General features: G+C 48.2%; 1 protein-coding gene across 1 annotated transcript in view; it reads right to left on the minus strand.

Moving 5' to 3' along the window:
* Nucleotides 1–8,979, minus strand: part of ZFR2 (zinc finger RNA binding protein 2) — a 94,657-nt gene extending 85,678 nt beyond the window's left edge. Inside the window, exon 1 of the mRNA XM_083179350.1 lies at nt 8,824–8,979. Within this exon, the coding sequence (XP_083035476.1) occupies nt 8,824–8,870 (47 nt within the window). The 5' untranslated portion in view covers nt 8,871–8,979. The remainder of the gene's footprint in view (nt 1–8,823) is intronic.
* Nucleotides 8,980–19,305: the final 10,326 nt, after the last annotated feature.

Genomic DNA, 19,305 nt, shown 5'->3' on the forward strand with positions numbered 1-19,305 from the left:
GCTCGCTGCCCCTGACCGGCGAATACGAGCTCCTGCGGCGAACGCCGCAGGGAGCCTGAGGACGGTGGCAGGCAGGGAGATGGAAGTCTCCCTGCCTGCCCCAGAGCGTATGTGGGGGGGAGGTGGGCTCCCCGGGTGCCAGACAGCACAGGCTGCCCCCCGGGGGTGCCAGCAGGGGACCGGGTATATTCACTACACCCGATCATGCATATGTAACGATCGGGTGCAGTGAATATATGAATATCTAAAGAGCGGCTCAGCTCCGGCGCCCCCTGCTGGCTGGTCAGTGCAAAAAAAAATATATATTTTTTTTTTAATTAAATATATATTCATGTGCTTACAGCACATGAAAAATAGCATGCCCCTCCTCAGAATAAAATTCCTGATTTTTTGACACCAAATGTAAAAAACAAAACACTTTATTTTAAAAGTTCACATTCTACTTCACCATAAAAAGATAGCGATTGCTACTCGGTGAATCATCGCGAAAAAAACCTTGAAATGTATTCGCCATCTGGTCATTGAATAGGGTGATTCACCGTTTTTGTCAAAATTTCGCCTTACAGCACAAAATCGCCATAAAAACCTGGCAAATCAGCCTCATTGAATACCGCCCATAGTCTAGGTCTACAGTCACTAGGTAGATCACTAATGGTCGTCAGTGACTGGGTCGACACCTTAAAATGGAGGACATACCCAAAGTCAACATTGACAAAAGGTTGACACAAGTTTATTGTTGACATACATTGTCGACATTTTTTTTTTTTTTTTAAAGGTGTTTTTTCATACTTTGGGAGTGGTAATATAATAGTGTGCTGAGCGCAGCAAGGCATGGTACCCGAAACCTGGTAAGTGCAGCAAGCCATGTGAAGGGGACGCAGTACACTTATACGGTGTCCATGTAGACTGACACCAAAAACAGTGAAAAACCTCTCTTCGACCAAGGCTGTCGATCATAAGCTTACATCAACCTTCGGTATGTCGATCATTTCAAGGTGTCAACCATTAGAGGTCGACCTAGACATTGTCTCCCATTTATACAGTAACTGATAAAAAGGCATATTTGCACAAAATGAGGCCTTATGTAGCTGGCTGCATAACCCGTTATTAGGTTGCGTCTTAATGGATGCACACACTATGTGATTACCTTGCTGAAGAATTGGGCTAATGCATTCAATCTGTACTACATAGTCTTGCCTGTACAGTATTTTGCAGCCGGAACCCGCTCATTCCATCTGCAGGGGGCGGGGACCCGCTCATTAAATATTCCCTGCACCGAGTGGGTCCCGCTCATTAGATATGCACAGAGCGGGACCTCAGTGCCATACCCTAAATACCGGCTTTTATAAGTGCTGTCTGAAAGAGGTTTAACCTGATTTGACCCATTTTTTTAAAGGTTTAAAAAAAACGGGTCAAAGCAGGTTTTGCGGTGTGAAAGCAGCATAATCCAGTGGTGCTCAAACTGTGGGTCCTGACCCCCAAGTGGGTCCCGACCTTCTCAGTATGGGGTCACAACTATGTTGCTGACCATCAAGCTGATGACTTTTCTAATATCAGTCAGCGATTCAAGGAATCTGAAAAAGCTGTTGAATTGTTTATTTTAGACTGCTCCCATCATTTTGTGCCTCCACAATGCTGCTGTGTATGTGCTGTCTGCTGACTACACATGTGATGTGATCTTCTGCAGTAACTTTCTGGGATCCCGCAATTATTTTTATTGTCTGAAGGGGTCCCACAGCAAAATAGTTTGAGGACCCCTGCTCTAATCTACCTAGTTCCATCAATCATTTGTTTAACCCTCCTGGTGTTTCTACCCTGTTGCATACCTTTGGTTAAATATGCTTCATTTTTGAAGATGACAAATTTCACCAATTAAGATTTTAAAAAGCACTGGTCCAAGAACAGATGGGGTACTCCACTGGTAACCTTTCCCTCCTGTGACTGCACTCCAGTTACTACAATTCTGTTTCTTATTCTGCACCATTCAACCATCCTATAGAACAGTGACGCTAACCTTGACACTCCAGCTGTTGAACTACACATCCCAGCATGCCCTGCATCAGTTTTAGCATGACCAAATAGTAAAACTGATGCAAGGCATGCTGGGACGTGTAGTTCAACAACAGCTGGAGTGTCAAGGTTAGCCATCACTGTTATAGAGGCTGAGACATGCACAATTTTTCCTGTTTGATTTTGCTGATAGAAGCAAAACTGACCAGAAAAATCGAATAGAAAATCAAATATTTTTTCTACAGTCAATGCAGATTCGATCACAACGCACGCTCCCGTGTAGTGTAAATCGAATAGTAAAATAATGGGTACTTCTTTACTTTTACGGCGCCACTAGATAGGACAGATAGGATATCGCGGTCATGGCGGGCATTGAATGCACTAAAAAAAATCGGGTGCGACGCGACCGATGCGATGCCCGCGATTTCCCATAGGGAACAATGTTAAATTTCTCAATTGACACGATTTTTCCATAGGAATCAATGTTAAATGGCCCACAGAGGCCAAATAGACACCCTGAAGTGTGAAATGGCCCCCACAATTGTTAACGCCACCCCACGATCAACGTGAACCCGAAGCGTGGCGAGCGCAGCGAGCCCGCGAGGGGCGTCGGTACGCGTCCTACGACCTTTTCATACCCCCACTATCAACGTCGGCGTGGAGTTGAGAATAGAATAGTGTGGCGAGCGCAGCGAGCCCCGCGAGGGGACGAGGATACCTGTGAAGCCCGCGAAGGGACGCGTTTACCTGTGAAGGTATCCGCGTGCGCTCGCCACGCTTCGGGCTCGGTGGCTCGCTGCGCTCGCCACACTATTCTATTCTCAACTCCACGCCGACGTGGATAGTGGGGGTATGAAAAGGTCGGAGGACGCGTACCGCTGCGCTCGCCACGCTTCGGGTTGACGTTGATCGTGGGGTGGCGTTAACAATTGTGGGGGCCATTTCACACTTGAGGGTGCCTATTTGGCCTCTGTGGGCCATTTAACATTGTTTCCTATGGAAAAATCGTGTCAATTGAGGCATTGAACAGTAAAATTTAACATTGTTCCCTATGGGAAATCGCGGGCATCGCGTCGGTCGCATCGCACCCGATTTTTAGTGCATTCAATGGCCGCGATGCCCGCGATTTCTAGTGGCGCCGTGAAAGTAAAGAAGTACCAAATAATGTTCTGACTATATGCTCTATTCCTTTTGCAACACATTTGATCAATTAAAAAAAGTCAGTTTTCATGTAAAAACATGAAATTGACTGGGTGACCCCACACTTTTAAATGGTAGTGTACACAAGGGCAACTTCTCAGAGACATGAGATTTTCCTTGAACTGCCTGGCAGCTTCCTGGGCTGAAGGATTGCATATAATACACAGTATGCAGTCCTTATGCATAGAACACAAACAAACTTAAGGCCCATACACATTGGGTGATTTATTTATTTTTATCCTTTATTTATATGGAGCCACAAGGGTTCTGCAGCGCCTGACAATACATAGATGAGCAAAAGAACAAAACAAGAAAACTAGTGATTTACAGTACAAATGCAAATTAGGACAAGTACATGGTGGATAAAAAGACAGTTGCAGCAGCAGACACTGATGCAATTAGAACAGTGGCAGAGATATAGTCTAAGGGCAGTATTCAATGTCAAAGTTCTCCATGCATGGAGAGCGTTTGATTTCGCTCTCCATGCACTCTCCGTGTTCCGGAGGGCTCTCTGCCACTCCTGCTCCCTCTATTCAATGTGGTTAAGACTCTCCGCCACTCGCGGAGAGTCTTAACCCCTGCAGGGAGCAGAGAGCTTTCAGGGAGCCGGAAGCAGCCAGAGAGATTAAAGTCTCCCTGGCTGCTCCAGAGGAATTTGGAGAGGAGGGGGGCTCTCCGGGACCCAGGCAGCACAGGCTGCCCCCCCCCCATAGCCAGCGGGGGACCCAGTATTCACTGCACCCGAACGTGCATCGGGTGCAGTGAATATATGAATATGTAATGAGCGGCTCGAGCGCTCCGGCACCCTGCTGGCTGCACTAAAAATTAAAAAAAATATTTTTTTTTACAATTAAATATATATTCATGTGCTATAAGCACATGAATAAAAATAACATGCCCCTTCACAGAAAAAAAAAAACTGATTTTTTGACACCAAAATTTAAGAAAAAAACCTTTGAGTTTAAAAGTTCACATTCCAGCTCTCCATCAAAAGATGGAGAATTGCTACACGGAGAGACACGGAGAACATCACTTAGAAAGACGGAGAGAATTTCACATTGAATAGGGTTGCTCGCTTTTGGAGAGCAAAATGCTGCGTCCAAGGCGAACAAAGCACAAGTTCTCCACAAAACACGGAGAACTTTTCTCATTGAATACTGCCCTATGAAAAGCACATGACGAGAGAGGGCCCTGCTAGTCAGAGCTTACAATATAAAACACCAGGGGCCAAATGTAATAGGGTGAGAGTTTCAGAAAGTGAGAGATTTTGGGAGAGTTTTCCCCTTTTTTTTAAAGCAGCAATCAATTACACTGCAAAACCAGGCTGATTTTGCAATGTAATTAATTGCTGCTTTAAAAACCATGGGAATACTCTCCCAAAATCTCTCACTTTCTGAAACTCTCACCCTATTAAGGCCCATACACACTTGAAGATTTTCATTTCAAAAGACTTTGCCAAAATCTGTGATAGATATATCTTTCACCAAAGTAGTGCATACACACTGAGCTATTTTCCCCAAAGAGCGAGAGATTTTCAGGAGGCGAAAGACTTTGCTGAAAATCTTTCATTATAAATGGGCTGGGTTTGAATTCCAAGGGTTCCATACAGATGGAGCCGGCCTCTTTCTTGCAGGGGCTGGCTATTCTATCGTCAGCCCCCGCCAGTGGCTGGCTCTCGCCAGGGGCGTGCGTGCACGAGACGCTTGCACGCGCCCCGTGGCTACGGAGCTTTCTCCGCCGCCTCCCCCGATGCCCCTCGCCGCCGTCAAGGGACTGCCACCAATGTATATCTATTTAAATGCAAACTGCCCACCGATGTATTAATTTAAATGGCATGCGAGGACTAGATGGGGGGCGCAACTCCTCCCCCCCCCCGCTCCCCCGGAGCGACTCGGTGGCCGATGCCACATCACCCGCCACCCCCGTGGAGTGACGCGGCAGTCCTCACCACATCACCCGCAGGCCTCTCCACCCCCCCAGTGGAGCCATGCAGCGACGACCCCATCACCTGCCAGCCCCTTCCCTCCCTTGGAGCGATGCGGCCGCGGCTGCATAATTCCCCCATGGAGCAATGCGGCAGCCACATCACACCCCCCCCCCCCAGTGGAGCAGGTATAATATAAATATATACACACACACACATATATATATATATATATATATATATATATATATATATATATATATATATATATATATACATATATACACACACACACACACACACACATATATATATATATATACATACACACACACACACACACACACACACACACACACATATATATATATATATACACACATATATATATATATATATATATATATATATATATATATATATATATATATATATATATATATATATATATATATATATATATATACACACACACACATATATACATATATATATATATACACACATACATACACATACATACATATATATATATTGCTGATGCATTTAAATTAATATATTGGTGGCAGTGGGCAGAAAATGTGTACACATTGGTGGCCAGAGGGGCGGGGCCATCAGGGTGCACTATGTTGCCGGGGAGCAGTGCTGTCTGCTCCTGTGTTGGGCGGGGGGCGGGGCGAGTGGCCGGGGAGCAGGGACGACAGCAGCAGCAGCAGCCGGACGGATAGAAGATGGCAGGAGCGGCGCGCTGCGGACCAGCTTGGTGAGTATGACAGGCGAGGGGCGTGGGGAGGCACCGGGGCGGTCCGCCGGGCTGAAAGTGGTTAATCTTTCAGCCCGGCAGGCGTACACACATGGCGATGATGGATGAAAAACCATCCATCATCGCCACATCTGCTGGTAAAACCAGCAGATGAACCACTTTACTAGCGATGATGCCGGAGCGCGCATCATCGCTAGTCGGCAATCTCTGGGGCATACACACTGGGGCGATTTTCAGTCGAAAATCGCTCAAAACGGCTGTTTTGACCGATTTTCAGCTGAAAATCGTCAAGTGTGTATGGGCCTTTACATTTGGCCCTAAGTTTGAGCAGCTTTCAGCTCAAAGCCACCCAGTGTGTATGGTTCAGCGGTGAGGTGCGCTCCCACATAATCGCATAGCTTTTTTTTTTTTTTTTTAACACATTAAAAAAAAAAGACACAATCTTCATAAAATTCATAAACATAAAAATACATACAATCATAAGAGAAAAAAATTTGAAACCGACAAAACAAAATGATTTGCTGTTTAAGGCGATATGGATGGCTTGGTATATTTGTTTAAGTTATATAGAGGCTTTTTAAAAAGGTATTTGATTACCACAATTTATTCATTAACTGCCCTGGGTGGTGTTCAGTTTGCGCAGATTATGAAATTAGCCCGCATTACAAAAGGAATATCCTTCAGTTAATACGCCTTTCACACCAGCCAAAATTCCCAGGTTGGCCGCGGGAACTCATGACTAGCGCTGGTGTGCAAGGGAAAATTCACCGGGATTTCAGCCCTACTAGCTAGCAGGGTTGCTCCCACGATCAGCCCGGGTTACTGGCTGGCGTGAGAGGAACTTACCCAGGCAGTGTGGTCCGGGGTCCAGACTGTGGGCACCCGGGCAGCAGCGGCTAGGTGCTTGTAGCACTATTTGTTGGGCAGTGCTGCTGGATTTGAAAATATATTGAAAAGACTGTCCGGACGCTCTTAGCTAATCAGCGTCTGGCCAGTGTTTTCAAATCCAGCAGTGCTTCCCATCCCACTGCCCGGCAAATAGCGCTCAGCCGCCCCTTCCCGGATCTTCGCAGTCTGGACCCAGCTGCCCGCCACCCACTCCCCCCCTGAAACCAGAAAATGCAGGGACTAGGACGGTGTGAAAGGGGCCAACCCGGGAATGTCCCTGCTTGATACAGGGACCATTTTCCCAGGTAAGTCCCTGCATTTTCTGGCGTGAAAGGGGTATTAGTTTGCCGTGTATATCGATCTGCTTTTTAGCATGTATCTCAGTCCTGCAGGACACTGATGGAATGCCTCCTGGTACTCTTGTTGCAATATTTGCATAGCTCATGGAGAGTTAGAAAGTTTTCAAAATGGGTCTCCAAACTTAATTACACGTTTCTCCGCCTCGATGTGAAATCTGATACGATGTGCTGCACGTTATATTGCCAGGCTCAGATCCAGTGCGCATGGGAACAGGCAACAGATTGGACAAGAGGTTAAACCCATCCAATTTGGGACGATTTCACCCGATTTATCATCCCGATCTGTTGGGTAAGATCAGACCCGTGTACGGGCACCTATAAATTTGTGGGTACTTTCCATACCAAAAGCTTTTTTACAAGGAAATATATATTCTGATAAATACTGTATGCCCGTAAACTTGCAGATTAATGTGGTGGTGGTGGGGGGGGGGGGGGAATCCCTTTATATTCCTTATGCGATTGAATATTCCCCTTAGTTGGATACGTGACAATCTCCCACAGATATTCCCGACGAGGAAAATCGCGGCAGTGCCCTATTCATTGTGGTCTTCCCCGGCAGAACTGAACAGGGATCTCAGCAGAATGTGCCAGCCTTCACAAGCAGTCGGGCACGTTCAGCCGAGAACGACCAGGAATTTTCAAGCTCCCGGCCGGCCACAGCTTGACGATTTCCAGCCGCACCCCCTTCTCGGCACTCAAGAGATTGAATCCCACCTGCAAAATCAGTGTCGAGCTGGCCAGGGTCACAGGTCGTGACCCTACATTAAATACCCCCCTAAGAATTTGCAAAGCAACAGAATGACATTTTTATTTTTGGTTAAGATAATCAAATACAGACAAGCCCTAAAGCAGTGGTTCTCAATCTAAGTCTCGTCCCCCCCCCCCCTCTTTATTTTTTGTGACCTGGAAAACGAGTACTGTTGGGGGGTCCTGAGGACCGAGGTTAACAATCACTGCACTAAAGAGAAATACACTCTTGCATGCAACACATGGCATGTACTTTCAGAGCACCAAGATGTATGGTTATGAACAAACAAATACATTTGTGGTTTGTTTAACGTGAACCATCAACCAGATTTGTAGCGAAATTAAAATACTTCTTTCGGTGACAATATCACCCTGAAAAAAAAAAACTACTACTGCCGAGCAGCATGTCTGAACAGCTGCACCGATCAGATATTCCCAGTGCTGTGCAGCAGCTGTACGGCGCAGTGTTGTGTCTGCACACGTAAGACCAGTTGAAGCCCTGTCACGGTCGTAGAGACGCCAGGCTCTGCGACCGTGCAGCATGCCGCCTGCTACAGGTCTATTCAATAGGCGACAGTACAAAAGGCAAAACCTGACCCATCATGCCACGCGCAGCCCGCTCCCAGCCGCAGTTTGTGCGCGCAATACCGATGATCCCGTAGATAAATATGGCTTTGTGTCACACACGCAAGTGGCTTAGCCGTGCCGCTGTACATGTGTAAGTCAGGGAGCGGTGAGCGGCACAGGCTGAGGGGAGGATGGTGAGGCCCGCGCTACTTCCGTTCTCCTGCCGTCGCGGTAGCGGACATCCCCTATACAGCGCTAGGTCCCGCAGTGACAACTCCGTATATCACAGCACAGCGTCTGCCATCTCCAAGGAGCTGACCCGCTCCCTAAACCCCTACTACCTGCTGCCCATTCTACCTGATTACCTGCTATAGCCGTCGTTGCCGAAACCATAGTAATTACTGGCCGCCATATTGGGGTCTTCAGAAAGAGTGAGGGCGTGGCTTCTTGGGGGAAGGAAAAAGAAAAATCGTGGTCACATGACACTCGCGCATGTCACATGTGTCCGGCTGCAGCCTGCTAGTAGTATTGTATATATTAACCTGTAATCAGCTGGGCACTGGGCAGCGCAGGCAGGAGAGTAGTGAGTGAGATTACTACTGTCTGTCTGTGGCTTTACTGCAGGCTTGCCAATGCCTACCTGACCCTCTCCTTCAGGGAGAAAATGCTCTATTGCTGGACTTCCCTGGTAATGTACGATTGCCATCACCTGTGGCGAAACACCTTTCTTATCAATTACCTAGCTCTCTAGGAAGTCCAGGAACAGAGCATTTTCTCCCTGAAGGGAAGGGTCAGGTAGGCAAGCTGCATTACTGTGGCGTGTTCCTTTGCTGTCCCAGGGATAACTATGAATTGGACATGCCTTTATAACTGGCAATATACTTATCAGGGGACTGATTCTAAAAGCAAAGCTAAAAAAAACAATTATGCAAAAAACTTTTTACCTGGACAAACCATGTTGCAAATGCAAGGGAGGGACAAAATGCTCAACTTCTGGACTTTCTTAATGCATGATTACTTTGATCTGTGTTGAACAGGTTAATTAATAAGAAAGACGCAGAAGCAGTGCAATATGTCCCTCCTGGAGAGGGTCATGTTGGGAGGTATGTGTTTGCAATGCATGCAGGTAAATACTATAACCCTTTTAAACATACTACCTGGGAATTACCCACCATTTTGACTGCCGGGTCATTTTACCAGGTGCAGCCAGCACCCTTTCAAACTTACAGCAGCAAAATACCGGGTGAAGCCGTTTTACCTGGTAATCTGCTGAAAAACCCAGGTTTTTCTTACCAGAATGCCGGGTAGGACCCAGGAAATTGAACATGGGAAATTGCCAGGGTATGCCCTGCCGCAGAACATACTTGCCTACCTGACCCTCTCCATGCGGGAGAAAATGCTCTGTTTCTGGACTTCCTGGTCAGTGGCGTAACTATAAATTTTGCTCCCCCCTGCTAAAAAAAATTGTGGCGCCCCCCACAAAAAATATATATATATATATATTTTGCCAGGATGCATGTACTCACTAATACCCCTTTTACACCAAAAACCCTGGTCGGACCCTGGTCTTTGAATGCTGGAGTATCCAGGGTCTGACCCTGCTTTATACCCCATTTACACAGCACTTTGACCTGGGTCGGACCTGGGTCTGCACCATTTACACTGAACCTGGGTCAGCCCTGCCTTAAATAATATTTTATATATATATTTATAGAAAAATATATATATATATATATATATATATATATAGAAATATATAATATATAGAAATATATAATATATAGAAATATATAATATAGAAATATATAATATATATATATATATATATATATATATATATATATATATATATATATATATATATATATATATATATATATATATATCAGGGCTGACCCAGGTTAAGTGTTTTTTTTTTGTTTGTTTTTTTAAGGTGCTGGGGGTGCCGGAGGGTACCTGTCCTGCCTGCTGTGCTTGGTGTACCTGGGGGTACCGGGGTGCTGGGGGGTGCAAGGGGTGCTGAAGGTACCTGTCCTGTCTGCGGTCGGATCTCAGCGGAGAAGATGATGTGCGCCGTTGCTGTACCACCCCCCCCCCTCCCCGGCAGACGGTCCCTGCGGCGTGCGGCGTATGGAGTGTCAGTGGCGGGGGTCCCTCTGGCGCATGGGAACTAGTACTAGTTCCTATGCGCTGGAGGGACCGCCGATACTGACACTCCATACGCCGCAGGGACCGGCTGCCGGATGCGGGGGGGGGGGGGGGGGGGGGGGGTGATACAGCAGCGGCGCACATCATCTTCTCCGCTGAGATCCGACCGCAGGCAGGACAGGTACCCCCAGCACCCCTAGCACCCCCGTACCCCCAGCACAGCAGGCTGACAGGTACCCCCCTCTCCTCAGCAGCCGCAGGGACCCCCCTCCTCCCGCAGCAGCTGGGAACATCTTCCCCAGCGCTGCACGCTGTGGACCCGCTGCGGGTGCCTGCACCCGCAGCGGGACCATTTACACCGACATTTACACGGGTCCTATCCGTGTTCTACCCAGGTCAGGACCTGGGTAGAGGACCCGTGTAAATGGAAACGGATACCCCCCATTTACACCGCCGCGGATCCGGGTCTGACCCGCCGCTGACCCGGATTTTTCGGCGGTGTAAAAGGGGTATAAGAGTGGAAAGAGACAAAAGGACAACAGAAAGAGAAAAGACATGGGAGAGCGGGACAGCAGAAAGAGCAGAGAGAGAGATAAGGACAGCAGAGAGAGAGAGAGAGAGAGATAAGGACAGCAGAGAGAGAGAGAGAGATAAGGACAGCAGAGAGAGAGAGAGAGAGATAAGGACAGCAGAGAGAGAGAGAGAGAGATAAGGACAGCAGAGAGAGAGAGAGAGATAAGGTAAAACCATAAGTCAATTGTGCCCAATGTAGTGATCCCAAACAGTTAATTTGTTGCCAGCTCCCACTGAAGCTGAATTGCTCATTCAGAAAAAAAAAAAAAAAACATTAGCTGGAAGTTTTAAATACCCTGTCAGGAGTGTTTTATGTGACCTGCCAGTGAACAGAAGAGGCTGAGCTGCCCTCAGAGAGGGGAGAGGGGAGGATTTGATTTATTGAACAAGTGAAGCTGGTACCGTACCTGCACTGCCGCTGTGATGTGTTGCCGGACAATGCAAAAATCACTCATCCCCGCACTTTTTGGTAGACTGTATCCAGCTCCGATAGCGTCTCAGCTGAAGCAGCAGGCTGACACTGTGCTACTGAACTGCTCTGCAAGCCTGCACCGCTGCTGTGCTGTACTGTCCTGGGGAGCATGGCACGTGTAGCCTATACCCCCGACCACAGCCAGCCACCAGTTGACGGTCGGTGGGACTGGACCGGAATCTATGCCGGGGATGCGGGGTGGGCAGCGGCAGTATAAAGTGCTGAATGCCGGCGCCCACACAGACAGCGCTGCCACTCGCTCCCCCAAGCATTGGCGGTGGCTGCCTTAGTGTAGTTACGCCCCTGTTCCTGGTAATGTATGATTGCCATCACCTGTGGGGAGCTAGGTAAAGGTGTTTCACCACAGGTGCTGGCAATCATACATTGCCAGGGAAGCACAGGAACACAGCATTTTCTCCCGCATGGAGAGGGTCAGGTAGGCAAGTATGCCTCAGACCCCATTTACACTGCCATACCTCCCAACATGACCCTCTCCAGGAGGGACACAATGCTCTGCTCCTGCACTTTCCTCTTAATTAATGATTGCCATCACCTGTGGAGAAACACCTTTCTTATAAGTAAACCTGTTCAACACAGGTGATGGCATTCATGCATTAAGAGAAAAAGTCCAGAAGCAGAGTAATTTGTCCGTCCTGGCATGGGTCATATTGGGAGGTATGCATTGCACTTCAAACCGGGTTATTCCCATTGAATGCCCTTTTACACTGAAAACGGATCAGCCCTGTCTTTCCTTGCTGGTGTCATTAAAAACTGACCTTTTGGGCTGTTTGAGATGAGGTCACAAGAAAGGGAAAAGGGAGGGGATGGGGTCTGCTCCCAGCATTGCAGCAAAGATGGCAAATAGTCAGGCTGAGGGTGATGCTGTGGGACACACTGCATGACAGCCAGCGTGTGTTGCTGCAGATGAGGCTGTAAACACACTGGGGAGAGTGCTTCCAGCACAGACTGTTGCTGTAGTGTAGGGTACAGGCTGCAAACAGCGTGGTAACGCTGCTGCTGCGATGCTCCATGCGCTGTCATGTGCCCTGTGCAAGTCTCTGGCAGATAACATCCTCTGCCAGAGCCACAGAAGCACCAATCAGCTCTTCGTTGACTTCTTACCGCCAAATAACCTGGATAATGACCATTTACACCACCCTAAGCCCCGGATCAGATTCCCAGGGAACAGCACCTGCATAATTTTTTTTCAGCCCATTTACACCGCGCCCCACCCCGGACTGGAGCTGCAATATCCCGGGTCCAACCTCTGGTGTAAAAGGGGTATAAGGGTCAATCCGGTTAGTAAATCCCGGGGCCACAACCCAGGTAAAAAGAAGGGTTGAAGACCCAGGTTTTAACACCCGGGTTGACCCTTTCAGACATATTAATATCCCGTGTTTATGTGCGTTCATGTGCAAAAACCTGGTATTTTGGAGTAATGCCCCGTTCTCACTGCAGGCAAATTCCCGGGTCTAGCATGACGACCAGGAAATGTGCCTTTTAACACAGGTTTTTTTGCAGTGTGAACGGGTCGCATACCCGGATCTTATACATGGGTAAAACCCTTCTTTTTACCCGTGTTTGAGATCCGGGTATGCAGACACGGGTTGACCCGTTCTCACTGCATAAAAACCCGTGTTAACAGTAGAAATGTGCGGGCTCGGATTCCCCAGATCCGAGCCCGCACGGACGTCATCAATCCGGGCCCGGATACGAGCAGCGCTCGGCGCTTCCCGCCTGACTCGAATCCGGGCGCACAGGCAAAACGTCATCGCCCGGCGTCGGATTCTCGCGAGATCACGGAACCCTTAAATTCCGCAACCTCACGCCATCATCTTCGCTGCTGTGTGTGGTCTCTGCTGGGGCCCGTGCTGCTGTGTACTGTGTCTCTGCTCAGTGATCAAGACATCACCATTGCAAGGATGACTGGTGCTGCGTTCTGTCTCTCCTTTGTGCTGGGGCCTGCCTCTGCTGAGTCTGCTCCTGTATAGTCAGTCACAGTGTGATAGTCCACTGGTGCTGCTAGTGCCACTGCCTGCCCTGCACTGCCTAGTGTCTGCTGCAGTCTGCTCTCTGCTGTTGCCACTGGCTAGTGCCTACCAGTGCCTATTGCAGTATATAATTCCAGTGTGCTGTTGCCCCTGGCTACCAGTACCTATCACAGTATATAATTCCAGTTTGCTGTTGCCACTGGCAGTGGCTACCAGTATTTTATTTATTGCAGTCTATAATTCTAGTCTGCTGTTGCCACTGGCTACCAGTATTTATCGCAGTATATAATTCCAGTCTGCTGTTGCCGCTGGCTACCAGTATTATTTATCACAGTATATAAATCCAGTCTGCTGTTTCCACTGGCTACCAGTATTTATCGCAGTATATAATTCCAGTCTGCTGTTGCCACTGGCTACCAGTATTTATCGCAGTATATAATTCCAGTCTGCTGTTGCCGCTGGCTACCAGTATTATTTATCACAGTATATAAATCCAGTCTGCTGTTTCCACTGGCTACCAGTATTTATCGCAGTATATAATTCCAGTCTGCTGTTGCCGCTGGCTACCAGTATTATTTATCACAGTATATAAAAATCCAGTCTGCTGTTTCCACTGGCTACCAGTATTTATCGCAGTATATAATTCCAGTCTGTTGCCACTGGCTACCAGTATTTATTGCAGTATATAATTCCAATCTGCTGTTTCCACTGGATACCAGTACTATCAGTCCAGGGGTGCCCACATGTGTGCTGTATCCATCCAGGGGTGCCCACATGTGTGCTGTATTTGTCCAGGGGTGCCCCCATGTGTCCTGTATCAGTCCTGGGGTGCCCGCATGTGTGCCGTATAATTCCAGGGGTGCCCCATGTGTCCCATATCAGACCAGGGGAGCTGCCCTTTTTTTAAATGAAAATAAAATTAAGGTGTTTTTTTTTTTTTTTACTGCAAGGGCTGTTAAATGCGCTGTAGTCCAGGGGGGATGCGGTCAATTTGCCGGCGGTCGGGATCCCGGCGTTCAGAATCCCGACACTGGAATCCCGACCGCCGAAATCCCGAAACTTTCTCCCTCCGTGGGTGTCCACGACACCCATAGAGGGAGAATAAAATAGCGTGCCGAGCGTAGCGAGGCACCGGGCCCGCTGCGCGGCGAGCGCAGCGAGCCCGCAATGGGGGGCGATCCACATCCCCCCCATGTCGGGATTTCGGCGGTCGGAATTCCAGTGTCGGGATTCCGACCGCCGGGATCCCGACCGCCGGGATTACGTATCGGATCCGTCCAGGGGTGAGCCAAGAGTGATGTATAATTCATGGGGTGTTGCTAAGTAAGGTGTGCTGCTCTTTTTTATAATTAAAAGAATACACATTTTTATTTTTACTGCAGGAATTTGTCTGCCGTATAATTCCATGCCTGCCGCCATGTGTGCCGTAACAGTCCAGGGGTGCCGCCATCTGTGCCGTATAATTCCATGTGTGCTGTATCAGGTCAGGGGTGCCACCATCTGTGCCGTATAATTCCTGGGGTAGGCCAAGTCTGCCGTATAATTCATGGGGTGCTGCCAAGTGTGCTTTATTAGTCCAGGGGTGATGCTAAGCGTGCCATATCAGTCCAGGGGTGATGCTAAATGTGCCGTATCAGTCCAGGGGTGATGCTACCTGTGCCATATCAGTCCAGGGGTGATGCTAGGTGTGCCGTATCAGACTAGGGGGGATGCTAAGTGTGCCATATCAGTCCAGGGGTGATGCTAAATGTGCCGTATCAGTCCAGGGGTGATGCTACCTGTGCCATATCAGTCCAGGGGTGATGCTAGGTGTGCCGTATCAAACTAGGGGGGATGCTAAGTGTGCCATATCAGTCCAGGGGTGATGCTAAATGTGCCGTATCAGTCCAGGGGTGATGCTACCTGTGCCATATCAGTCCAGGGGTAATTCTAGGTGTGCAGTATCAGCCTAGAGGGTATGCTAAGTGTGCCATATCAGTCTAGTGTTTGTGCCGCACACTTGTGTGGCTTATAGTTATCCAGCTACCTCGGTGCAACCTTTGCACTAAAATCAATATTGTTAGGTGTGAGCTGTTCAGAATAGACTGTAAATGAGTGGAAATGAATGTTATTGAGGTTAATATAGCGTAGGAGCAAAAAAAAAAAAATTCTGCGATTTTAGCAGTTTTTATGCTTTTTTAACAAAAAAATCAGAACCCAAAACCCAAGAAATCCAAACACAAAACACTTAGGAGGTGTTTTGGCAAAACCCATTAGAACCCAAAACCTCAAGGTAATCAGAACCCAAAACCCGAAAAGTGGCCGGTACACATCTCTAGTTAACAGGCAAATTGCCGGGTAGAACTTCTTCACACGGGAATTTGCCTTGCAGTGAGAACGGTCCCTGCAGTCCCCGGCATTTTAATGCCGGGTAAAAGCTGTGTATTTCTCACTCGCAGTGAGAACACAGTGTAAATCTAAATCTCTGTACATTTCTCCCAGAAAGAATGAGGATTTGATTGTTGCTGATACTGATATTTGTTTGTGTGAGTACAGACACATCTGAGGACCGCTGCTAAATATACTAAACCTATAGAGCACTAAACTAAATTAGCACTAGACATTTTGGGGGAAATTTACTAAAGTTGCCCATACACGTTACAATTATTGTATACAATATTGTATACAATATCGCATCTCATCACATCTCGGTTTTGCGATGAGATCGGATGAGATGAGATCTAGTACAAAAAGTATGTGCAGCACATACTTTTTGTACTAGATCTCATCTGATCTCATCGCAAAACCGATATGTGATAAGATGCGATATTGTATACAATAATACCCCTTTTAGACATACTACCTGGGATTTTGTCCAGGTTTACCCGGGATTTTCAACCCAGGTCACTCCCGGGATTTTAGTAACAAACCCCCTTTCACACTACACCTCAAATCCGGGTATACCCCTTTCACACATAGGCCAGGCTTTTCAAGCATTTCAGTGTTTCATCATTAAAATGGGACATGCCCCGGCAGCAAAAAAAAGCAACATTACATGTTTAAAACGGAAAAACCCGGGTAAACCCATTCAGACATAAGCCGGGTATTATACCCGGGAGTTAAATACCTGGAAAAACCCTGGTCAATTGCAGGTGCTCAGTATCCGGGAGTGAAATCCCGGGTATACCCTTTCAGACATAAGCTAGTCCCGGGTTTGGGTGCGTTCATGTGAAAAAACCCGGGATTTTCGCGTATGTCTGAAAGGGGTATAATTGTAACGTGTATGGGCACCTTTAGATGTGAAATACACTTCACAGGTCATGTTGCTATGGGCAACCAATCAGAAGCTACTACTTATGTATTTTTCACCCTCTAGGACAGTGGTTCCCAACCCTGGTCCTGAAGTACCCACAACAGTGCACGTTTTGCAGGTCTCCACACAGAATCACAGGTGAGATAATTAGCTACACCTGTGGATCTTTTCAAATGTGCCTGAATAATGAGTGCACCTGCCGGGTGACCTGGAAAACGTGCACTGTTGGGGCTACTTGAGGACCAAGGTTGGGAACCACTGCTCTAGGAGATAGTAGACAGGATCTGATTGGTTGCCCATAGCAACATGACCTGTGACGTGTATTTCACATCTTAGTAAATTTCCTCCTTTAGCTCTGTCGATGGAGAAAACCAGTTGGTTCTTTCCCATTTGATGACAAAACCATTCCACATTGATCATAAACCATTGATGATTGTGAATCATCCATGTTCAATGGCCATCCCCAATTGAATATGCCAGAAAATCATTGTAAAGTGCATTAAAAAAAGGTGATGTCAAATGCATTGAAAATATGTAAATATGTGAATTTTATAATGATTTAATCTTTTTGAATATACTTTAAAAGGTTTCTGACTTTTACCCTCTTCTAAATCTTCCATTCCAGTAAGTGACAAAAAAGTTAAATCTGGTTGGATGGCATACGTGCATTATGCCCGATGATATTGCTCTGCATGCAGAACAGTGAATGTAGAGGCATTCATTGGAGGGACTGGACTGGATTTCTGTAAATGGGGGCGTGTCACCTCAGTTTTGGGTGGGCCTTGGTTTTGGAAGCTGGGCTACGGCAGGCAGTCTGAATAAGGTTAAGGCCCCCATACACTATCCGATTTTGGGACGATTTCATCCGATTTCGGCACTTTGTGCCGATAATCGGGTGAAATTGGCCCAAAATCGCAAGAGTGTGTTATCTGATCCGATGTGCGGTCCCGTGCGCATCGGACCGGATCAGGGAGGTCGGACGGTCAGTACATACGATCAAGTCCGACCTCCCTGTATGCATATGCCTGCCCACCTGCAGACACCGGGGGAGCAGTGGGGCGGGCAGCGGGTCCCTGAGCGCCGGGGAGTGCTGACCTGGCCGGGCGGTGATGTTCATATATATCAGCAGCGCTGCAGGAATCAGGAGGGGACGTGGTGCCGGGTGCCGGGTGCGGCGAGTGCTGCTGGCTGACCTGGCCGGGCATGTGATAACAAATAGCAGCAGTGGGGACGGGACGTGCAGTGGCGGCTATTAGATTATACCTGTCAAATGACCGGTCGTTCTCTGACTGGCTGAGAGAGCTCTCAGCCAGTCAGAGAACGGCCGGTCATTTGACAGGTATTTTAAAAATCTAATAGCCGCCACTGCGCGTCCCGACCCCGCTGCTGCTATTTGTTATCACATGCCCGTCCAGGTCAGCCAGCAGCACTCGCCGCACCCGGCACCACGTCCCCTCCTGACTCCTGCAGCGCTGCTGATATATATGAACATCACCGCCCGGCCAGGTCAGCACTCCCCGGCGCTCAGGGACCCGCTGCCCGCCCCACTGCTCCCCCTGATGAGAGCACCGCCGACCCCTGCCCCTCACCGCCTGCCCCCTGCGCCCCGACATGTGATAAATCGCAAGCGATTTATCACATGTCAAATTTGGCTCATCAAGTGCCAAATTGTGTGTGAGCCTCCCAGGGAGCTCCCGGGCGGCTCACAGGAGAATTGGGTCCGACTTGTCTTAAGGACAAGTCGGCCTAATGTATGGGGGCCTTAAGACTTAAACAGTAGAGGGACACCATGACCAATGGTCAAAATGTTCCTCTTGTACTGAGATTGAGTTCAGTTTGATTGCAAATGCAGGTAGTGGGTGGTATGCAGGCAGGGGGTCGTATGAAGGCAGAGGATGGTATGCAGGCAGGGGTGTAGGCAGGAGGTGGTATCCAGTCAGGGAGTGGTATGCAGTCTAGGGGTCAGGGGCTGGCTGGCAACTCTTAGCCTGGGGAGAAACATAAGAGAGTGGCCCTGGAGTAATAGAGGGCGGAATGCACCAAGCAGCGGTGGTTCATCCTGCCGCCCATCGCATATGGACTGACATATGTGATAAGCAGCATAAAGGGCAGCTCTCCTGATAAGAGCTGCCCTTTGTGATTCCCGACATTGCCTGTACGTCCCCCTGCGCATGCGCAGAGACCTAGGCAACCACAGGGCTTCCTGCGAGGGATCCGTTTCAAATCCCTCACACAGCAGGGTGGTATTCAGGCAGGGGATGGTATTCAGGCAGGGGGTGGTGTGCAGGCAGGGGCGTGGTATGCAGGCAGAGGATCCTATGCAGGCAGGGGGTGGTATGCAGACAGGGGATGGTATGCAGGCAGGGGGTGG

The sequence above is a fragment of the Crinia signifera genome, chromosome 1 (assembly GCF_055691185.1).
Source record: "Crinia signifera chromosome 1, ASM5569118v1, whole genome shotgun sequence".
In the NCBI taxonomy this organism is placed as follows: domain Eukaryota; kingdom Metazoa; phylum Chordata; class Amphibia; order Anura; family Myobatrachidae; genus Crinia; species Crinia signifera.